This window comes from Sinocyclocheilus anshuiensis, unplaced genomic scaffold, assembly GCF_001515605.1.
Source record: "Sinocyclocheilus anshuiensis isolate Anshui unplaced genomic scaffold, SAMN03320099.WGS_v1.1 scaffold298, whole genome shotgun sequence".
Taxonomy (NCBI): Eukaryota; Metazoa; Chordata; class Actinopteri; order Cypriniformes; family Cyprinidae; genus Sinocyclocheilus; species Sinocyclocheilus anshuiensis.
The window spans coordinates 154,872-164,469 of NW_015547640.1; the positions used below are offsets into that span (position 1 = coordinate 154,872).

A 9,598-nucleotide genomic window follows, 5' to 3' on the forward strand; every position below is an offset into this window, starting at 1 on the left:
TGAATACCTGTATAGTTTTGTAATCGATCTATGAGTATGTCATGATCTATAGTGTCGAACGCAGCACTAAGATCAAGTAAAACTAGCAATGAGATGCAGCCTTGGTCTGACGCAAGAAGCAAGTCATTTGTAATTTTAACAAGTGCAGTTTCTGTGCTTGTACCATAAAATGGATAGAGTGGATATCCTTTGATCACTGAACATCTTTATTAACTGTTTGACCCACTGAACTTTAGCTGATATAACACCAAAGTTCAAAATGCCAGACCCCTCAAAAACTCATTAGATTGCAAATGAGTCGCAATGTAAATGTTTTACAACCTTTTGAAATACAGTACACTGATATTGACGCATCAGTAATCACACATCCAGACACCCACCACCATTCTCATTTCATTGTGCTGCGCGAGACAAAATATTTTGCATTTCGTGTGATGTTGTAAAAGTTTAGATGCTTAACTAAGTGCATCTGTTTCAAGTGATAGATAACACACCGCAAGTCTTACGGATGGAAAATCAGAGACATCCTGACTTGTTTTTATGGTTTTCATCCTGATATTTGTGCGCGCATACGTGTGTTAAGTGTGAATAACTAAAGCTAAAATAAAACAATATTTTCCTGTGGTTTATATGTGATTGTTTAGAAGAAAACTTGTATAACCTAATTTTTAAAGTGAAAAAAGTGTGGTCTAATGTTAAAACGGGTAGAATATTTTTATCAATTAAGAAATTATGTCGATTTATTAAAAACAACTCTTTTTAATTTTAAAAACATTATTTTGTTTAATTCTTTTTACCATTAATTTAAATCTTTGCGTTGGTCTCTCCTTATGGTGTTAGGGGCGGGTAGTGGGTGTGGTTTGACCGGGACCGGACATAACTTCATTGAGATGGTCCTCACTGCAGAACACAAGATCCAGTGGGCGAGGTTGGATCCAGATCCAACTCCTCCCACCTTACATATACCTAAACCTACCCATCTCCACCCCCTGATCCCTAAACCCACCCATCTCCACCCCCTAAGCCTACAATCTCCACCCCCTAGATGTGGATCCAACCCCGCCCCCTGGATCTTTGTTCTGCAGTGAGGGGCTACTGACTACATTCAGAGTTTGTCAGCGGTGAGCTCTTTTACTTTTGTTTAACTTTCTGTCAGTAACAAGGTCTAGCTTTTTAAAATTTTTATGAGGGGTCATCAATAAAATTTTGACATTTGGTATACTTTACTCTGAGTATTTGCAGAGCATTTCTGCATTTGGTTGTGTTGTGCGTATTTGCAACGTGTTTCTGTATGCGGATGCGCTGTGTATTTGCAGCACATTTCTGTATTCGGCTGCGTTGTGAGTATTTGCAGCACGTTTCTATATTTGGTTGTGTTGTGAGTATTTGCAGCACGTTTGTGTATTTGGTTGTGTTGTGAGTATTTGCAGAGGGTTTCTGTATTTGAAGCGTGTTTCTGTAGTTGGTTGTGTTGTGAGTATTTGCAGCGGGTTTCTGTATTTGAAGCGCATTTCTGTATTTGGTTGTGCTGTGAGTATTTGCAGTGCATTTCTGTTTTTGTAGCGCGTTTCTGTATTTGGTTGTGTTGTGAGTATTTGCAGCCCATTTCTGTATTTGGTTGTGCTGTGAGTATTTGTAGCGCATTTCTGTATTTGGTTGTGTTGTGAGTATTTGCAGTGCGTTTCTGTATTTGGTTGGGCTGTGAGCATTCGCAGCACGTCTCTGTATTTGGTTGTGCTGTGAGTATTCGCAGCACTTTTCTGTATTTTCTTTTTCTGTATTTGGTTGTGTTGTCAGTATTTGCAGGGTATTTGTGTTTTTGTAGCGCGTTTCTGTATTTGCAGCCCATTTCTGTATTTGGTTGTGCTGTGAGTATTTGTAGCGTATTTCTGTATTTTTTTTTTTCTGTATTCGGTTGTGTTGTCTGTATTTGCAGCTCATTTCTGTTTTTGCAGTGCGTTTCTGTTTTTGCAGCACTTTTCTGTATTTGGTTGTGCTGTGAGTATTTGCAGCGCATTTCTGTATTTGATTGTGTTGTGAGTATTTGCAGAGCATTTCTGTATTTGCAGCACGTTTCTGTATTTGGTTGTGCTGTGAGTATTTGTAGCACATTTCTGTATTTGTATAACCTTCATATATTCTAGCTTCATTACATGTAAAGTAAAACATTTCAAAAGTTTTTTTGTTTTAATTTTGATGATTAGAGCTTACAGCTCATGAAAGTCAAAAATCCAGTATCTCAAAATATTCCTAAGATCAATCAAAAAAAAAAAATTTAATCTTATGTTTAAAAGTATGTTCATTTATGCATTCAATACTTGGCCGGGGCTCCTTTAGCACAAACTCCAGCATCAGTGAGGTGTGGCATGGAAGCGATCAGCCTGTGGCATTGCTGAGGCACTATTGAGCCTTCAGCTCGTCTGTATTGTTGGATCAACTGTTTCTCATCTTTCTCTTGAAAACATCCCATAGATTCCATATGGGGTTCAGGTCAGGTATGTTGGCTGGCCAATCAAGCACCATAATATCATGGTCCGCAAACCACTTGGAAGTGGTTTTGGCACTGTGGGCAGGTGCTAAAGTCCTGCTTGAAAAGGAAATCAGCATCTCCATAAAGCTTGTCAGCAGATGGAAGCATAAAGTGCTCGAAAAATCTCCTGGTAGACTGCTGCATTGACTTTGGACTTGATAAAATACAATGGAGCAACACGAGCAGACGTCACGGCACCCCAAGTCATCTCTGACTTCAGAAACTTCACACTGGGCTTCAAGCAGCTTGGATTCTGTGCCTCTCCAGTCTTCCTCCAGACTCCAGAGCTTGATTTCCAAATTAAATGCAAAATTGACTTTTATCTAAAAAGAGGACTTTGGAGCACTGAGCAACAGTACAGTTATTTTTCCCCTTAGCCCAGGTGAGATGCTTCTGACGTTGTTTCTGTTTCAGAAGTTTTCCTGAAGACGTCTGAGCGTGGCGACTCTTGATCCACTGACTCCAGCTTCAGTCCACTCCTTGTGAAGCTCTCCCAAGTGTTTGAATCGGCTTTGCTTGACAGTATTCTCAAGCTTGCGGTCATCCCTGTTGCTTGTGCACCTTATCCTACTCAATTTCTTCCTTCCAGTCAACTTTGCATTTAATATGCTTTGATACAGCACTCTGTGAACAGCTGCTCTTTCAGTAATGAGCTTCTGAGACTTGCCCTCTTTGTGGAGGGTGTCGATGATTGTTTTCTGGACCACTGCCAAGTCAGTAGACTTCCTCATTATTGTGGTTTCAAAGAACAAGAGATACCCGGAATTTATTCTGTAGGGATGATCATTTATTGAAACTCAAATGTAAATATTCTAATATTTTGAGATACTGGAATTTTAACTTTCATGAGCTGTAAGCTCTAATCAAAATTAAAACAAAAAAACTTTTGAAATGTTTTACTTTACATGTAATGAATCTAAAATATATGAAAGTTTCACTTTTTGAAATAAGTTGCAAGAAAAAATTAACTTTTTCACGATATTCTAATTTTTTGAGATGCACCTGTATATATAAATTTAAAAATGTTTTTCCTACAGATTGATGAACACACTCTGACAGATAAGCGGTCCCAACTCGGTAAAGACCCATTTCCCATCTACACAGTGACTGACAAGCAAAGCAAACAGGAGGAGGGAGGAGGTCTGTGTTTGTCTGAAAGAATTAAAGAGTGTTAATGTGTTTGTGTCAGCTGTTGTATGGAGGTGTTTTCTGTCTGCAGACCCCTGGTTTGAGATCAGTCCACATGAAGCTGGTTATTCCCTCTCTGGAGCGTTTGTGGAAACCTCCAGCTTCGGCAGCCAGTTTGACAACGGCTCAAAGAAAAAACACCAGCCTGAAATGGACATGCTGTACCTGCAAGGTAACAAACTCTGTCGCAGGACTGCTGTAGCATGCAGAGAGAGCAGGCAAAGAAGAGCTCCACATGAAGCTGGTTATTCCCTCTCTGGAGCGTTTGTGGAAACCTCCAGCTTCGGCAGCCAGTTTGACAACGGCTCAAAGAAAAAACACCAGCCTGAAATGGACATGCTGTACCTGCAAGGTAACAAACTCTGTCACATGAGTTTATTAATATTTCCAATACCAATGTACACTGATCACCGAAGTTAATATGTGTCAAAATATGAATATAAAAATTACAATTAGAAATGTGAAAAATCATTTAACGCAGTTTTAACAGCACAGTGAGTTGCTGTTTTTCAACATTATACTTATCATTACACAACGATTTAAAGTACAGATCATTTATGCTCAACAATTTAAGAGGTTGAATAATAATTCTGCGCTTTAGACTAATATATTACACATTTCGCTTTAAAAATGGTGTTTTGTTTTATTTATTGTAAACCCTTTTAAACATAATCGTGTTTTCTGCAGCTCTGTGTGGCAGCGCTTTAGCTGGAGAAGATAGTAAAGAATTCATCTGGGGAAAAATACAAGGTGCAGCTGCATTTGAAGACTCAGTTCTGACTAAAGCCCACATTCATTTCATTATCATGTGAATCCATGATTATATATTTTTTCCCCCAGATTTCCTTAAACATTCAAGACCTACGAAACTAATTAATATGTTTGAGGAAATGAAGGAAGGTAAAGCATTTCCTTGTATTTCTGCTTTTATTTATTGATGCATTCTATCTTTTGTCAACTGACCTATTAACAAAGATGAATACATACTGTAACAAATGTACTGCTCATGCACATGTGTGCATACACAAAGTGTTACTGAATAGATCACGAGGTGTGATCAAATTCATTTTAGCTTCAAATCAAAGCCTCTTAAATGGCTTTTGGACAATGTAGTGTGTATGGTTGCTTGTGGGAAAACTCCTGATATCTAAACATGATGAATTTGGGTGTGGAAAGCACTTACATTTAAGACATTTTTCAGTGTGTTCAGGTTTGTTCAGTGTCTGTTTTCTTCAAAAGATCCAAACTCCCCACCTGTAGAAAAGTGGTACCTGGTTCTCATGGATCTTGTGGACATGAATCTCTGTGTTTTAAATGTCAAAGATCCTTCTGCTCTTGATCAATCCATCAGAACAACGCTGAACGGTAAGAGTGTGTTAGAATTCAGATAGAGGAGACTAGTTTAGTGCTTAACACTTACTGTCAATAATTCTCAAGGTTCAGTTTCTGAATAGGCAATCTAAAAGTTATTGAACTTTAATCTAATAGATGAAACTGCAAAACTGTATAAGGTAACATGCAAAAACATGTCATTAAACAAGATAGGCAAACTTGAATTACCAGATCACAAGAACTCAGTAATGTTTCTCTCTTTCTCTTTCACAGACCTCGCTGGAGGCAAAAGTCAGTTGATCTTTCCAACACAAAAACTGAATCTCTCTGATAAAGAAGCTGCAAAACTGTATATGAAGCAATACACTGAGGATGTATGTAATTATTTGAGTCAATTCAGTTTGGGGCCTTTCGGTAGGTTGAACTGTCTTTACATTGTATTTGATTTGTATATTGTAATTTTTAATGCATAAAACAAGTGCTTTAGATTCAATAAAGCTTCCAATCAGCAACAAAAAGCCAAGAAAGAACCTTTGCTTTAGACAACCAGTAAAGTACGATTATGGCAAAAATCAATCATGATTATTTTAAAGGGACAGTTCATCATTTACTCACCCTCATGTCGTTTCAAACCCATGAGAAAAAAATTAATAAATCCAAGATGAATTAGATGGTTTAATTAGAGTTTTCTGAAGAGACACAATCACTTTACATGATGAACAGATTTAATTTTGGCTTTTCTTCACATCTGATTTCTTTCTCAACAACTGACACATAATTGACTGTTTTTACATGAACACACCAAGACGCTCATTTTGATATATTTTTAGATGCTATAAAAGATTACAGTTGTAAAGGAAGGCAACCAAATGTGGCACAATAATCATATTTTATTTTGTCATGATTATCATGTTTTCATAATCATTGAATGCCAATATTGAAATTTCAACTAAAATTTTAATAATCGCACCCCCTACTTTTAAAGCATAAAGATAAAGAAATGGTTTATAATTATTAATTAATCTCCAAATATAGTCACCAGAAAGACAATATAGGAACCATTTACTAAATTTAAGAACCACTGTGCATTTGTATTTCAGATATTTTCTTGAGCATTTGTAGATGCATGGCTCTGTGGATCTGGGGCAGGAATTATAACTTCCTCCACAATATGACCGGTGAGAACTGACCTGCTGTTAACTAGAAATTCAGTAATGTGAATAATATAATAAACAGACTCCTCTGATGCTGTGATCCTTCAGATGAATCTGTGCCTTCAGCTCTTCTGCAAAGTCAGACGAGAGACTTTGAAGATGCAGGACTGCTGCTGAACTCACCCTACTTCTCAGTGCTGAGAAAAGAACGAGACATCGACCTCATCATTTCACTGGATTTCAGTGAAGGCGATCCTTTCATGGTATAGCACGCATTTTTAAGACATACTCTAAAGTTAAAGACACAGATCACCTAGAAATCATTGTTCACTCCCCCTCCTGTCATTCCAAACCTGTATTTCTCTCTTTGTTCAGTAGAAAACAAGGTTACACTTTATTTCGATAGTCCACTTTAGACATTCTACTATAACTATAAGTAACTTTGTAACTACATGTCAACTACATGTCAACTAATTCTCATTAATTTGCAACTACATGTCTACTAACTCTCAGAGTAGACTGTTAGGGTAGGTTTAGGGTTAGTAGAATAAGTTGACAAAGAAAGTGTTAGAAGATATTAAGCAGACAGTCTACTAATACTCTACTAACTGCTAGTTGACATGTAGTTGCAAAGTTACTTACTGTATGTCTAAAGTGGACTATTGAAATAAAGTGTTACCGAAAACAAAAGGAGATTTTTTTTTTTATTTTTATTTTTTTAAACAATCTTGCTGCTTATCCTCATTCATTGGACCACCAGAGTTCACACTAACCTTGAAAAACATTGACCGATAATTACAAATGCGGTGCATCATTTAATTCAATAAAACCAAGAGGAAAGAAAACTATTTAAATAGGTCATGAACTGCCTTTGTTTTTTATTTTGTTCCGTTCTCTGAGGTCCACTTATGTTATCAAGATTTTTACATCGAAAAACATCCTAGTTTAGAAGTAATATACTGTTTGTATTTGGCTGTTTTTACCCCCCTCATCAGAACGCTCTGTTTGAATAGGTGTGGCAGATTTTAGACTTTTAGAAGTAAACTGCTATGATTGGCTAATAGTTGTATATGTTTGACAGCATTCATTCCTCATAGATGGCCACTGCTATGATTTAGGTCAAAAACACACAAATAACTCAATACATATCAAACCATCTGTAAGAAGAGACAAAGCAATAGTGATCACGTAATGAAAACGCTTGTGTTGCAACAGTACTGTCGGATCCAATATAGGTGGCACAGCTTTCGGAAAATCTCGTATCGAATTGTTCCTTGTTTGTCAACGAATCCGCATTAAAATGTAGTGAACAAATGACCAAGTTCTTACACAATCTGGATCTTCATTAAAAATAAAGTTCATCCACTTTTTCCTAACGCTGGGATCAGAGGGAATGCAAAGAAAACACTGTTTTTCTACATCATGGCACTGCACAGCGTCTTGTTGTCTTCAGAGCATCTTTATCGTTTGGTTTCTGCGTAGACCTGTGCGTTCGCTTCTCGTAAACACTACATGTGCGAACCGGTGGGCGGAGCTAAACGGGTAGTGATGTAGACAAGTAGAAGCAGGCGTTGATCTTCTTCTGCAGGGGCGGGGTTTATCCACACTATTACATCATAGAGTAGAACATTCCACAAGCTTGTCAGACTGCCTTCAAAAAAAAAAAAAAAGCTGTTTTTAGACTAACGACAAAGTTTTGAGTTCTGAAACCTACAAGATGTTTTTATAGTACAATGACAAGACCAAGTGAATTTTGGTTTCTCAGTTCATTACCCCTTTAAAGCAGCAGACAGCAAAACTGCGGCACACACTTATAATGAACAGAATGTTATCGTGCACTGGTGCATTAATATAGTTATCAGTTTTGGTGTTAAACGATAAAATTATACACTTATTTTTATTTATTTATATTAAAAAAAAAAATTTAAGTGTGTAATATATATATATATATATAATTTAAGTGTTTTGTTATTTCTTCAGATGAAGTTGAGGCCTGGAGGAACAAATATCGCACCTTTCAAGGTCCTTACAGTGCTGAGATGATCACTGAAGTTATGGAGGTCGCTGGAAAAAACATCTCAAACAACAGAGAGAAACTGAAGGAGCAGATTGCTGCGGTCGTTGGGAAAAAAGCACACCACTAATGAGAATCTGAAGAGTTTTGTGTTCTGAAACTTACAGGATGTTTTTATAGTACAATGCTCTCTTTGTCAAATTATCAAGAGAATTTTGGTTTCTCAGTTCATGAACACTTTAAACAAGAGTGCATACGTTTTCATTTTAATTGGTATTTATTTATAACACCTGGAGAGAGCATCCGCTAGCATTCCCATTCATCTCAGCCTCATGATTTCAGTCAATAACAAGTTAAATTTCAACTGAAATCTGTCTAATCCTTTCAATAAATTAATTCTGGTGCTTTTCCACTGCAGACAGTGAGAGAAGCTGCTGATAGGTTCAAGAAACTAAACATCTCTTTCCCTGAAGTCAACATTCCCAGTGAAGACCTGGAGAAACCAAAGGACTTCTATGTGTTCAAAGGCCAAAACGCTCCAACCGTGATTCACATCCCTCTCTTTAATGTGGTCAACTGTGGAGGCAAGTTAAGATTGTCTAGTTGAATAAAAATGGAACATCATCTATGTTCTGATGTAAGTGTATTACTGTTTCTTCAGATGATATTAAGACCTGGAGGAAAAAATATCACACCTTTCAAGATTCTTACAGTGCTGAAAAGATTACTGATCTTATGGAGGTCGCTGGAAAAAACATCTCAAACAACAGAGAGAAACTGAAGGAGCAGATTGCTGCGGTCGTTGGGAAAAAAGCACACCACTAATGAGAATCTGAAGAGCGCACAATGTTCTGAAATGAAGAGGCAAAGTCATTACTGTTTGTTGGAATGTGTTTCTCTTTTTACGTAAAGTTCTGTTCCAGTTACACTTAATGCTCAGCTGATTTTTTCAGGTTAAATAACTGATGGTAAGCTGTTCTTTAGTCAACTCATTTTCAGACCATCAGTTACAGAGATCACCAAACTGAGAAGAAGAAAAAGTAGCTCATTGATTGTTTTCAAGTCATTTCCAGTCTGAATGTGACCTGACATAAAATGGTGATATCTAAGTGAGTTGTTGACTTTTTATTAGTTTTCCCATTGACACCATTATTTGTTCATTCAGATGGATTTGCAGATGCAGAGCGTAAATGGAATTGAGAGGCGGGGTTTAACAGTGTAACTGGCCAATCACAGCACAGCACAACGGAGGCACTCTTCTATTGAATGTTTTTGCACATTTCAGTCTGTTCCTTCAGACAGCTTCACGTTCATTAAGCAATAAATAGATAATCATTAATAATCAAATCAACCGTAACACAGATGTGATTACAATTACTA

At 37.1% G+C, this 9,598-nt stretch overlaps 1 protein-coding gene across 3 annotated transcripts in view; it reads left to right on the forward strand.

Annotated features, from left to right (window-relative positions):
- LOC107701850 (cytosolic phospholipase A2 gamma) overlaps positions 1–9,598 on the forward strand; it is a 17,449-nt gene extending 7,851 nt beyond the window's left edge. For all 3 annotated transcript variants that reach the window (XM_016503981.1, XM_016503983.1, XM_016503982.1), the window contains 11 exons: positions 3,568–3,670; positions 3,750–3,890; positions 4,406–4,468; positions 4,559–4,618; positions 4,958–5,083; positions 5,324–5,464; positions 6,151–6,228; positions 6,313–6,467; positions 8,637–8,802; positions 8,880–9,082; positions 9,384–9,598. In XM_016503981.1, coding sequence (XP_016359467.1) covers positions 3,568–3,670; positions 3,750–3,890; positions 4,406–4,468; positions 4,559–4,618; positions 4,958–5,083; positions 5,324–5,464; positions 6,151–6,228; positions 6,313–6,467; positions 8,637–8,802; positions 8,880–9,043 — 1,197 coding nt within the window. In that variant the 3' untranslated portion in view covers positions 9,044–9,082; positions 9,384–9,598. The remainder of the gene's footprint in view (positions 1–3,567; positions 3,671–3,749; positions 3,891–4,405; positions 4,469–4,558; positions 4,619–4,957; positions 5,084–5,323; positions 5,465–6,150; positions 6,229–6,312; positions 6,468–8,636; positions 8,803–8,879; positions 9,083–9,383) is intronic.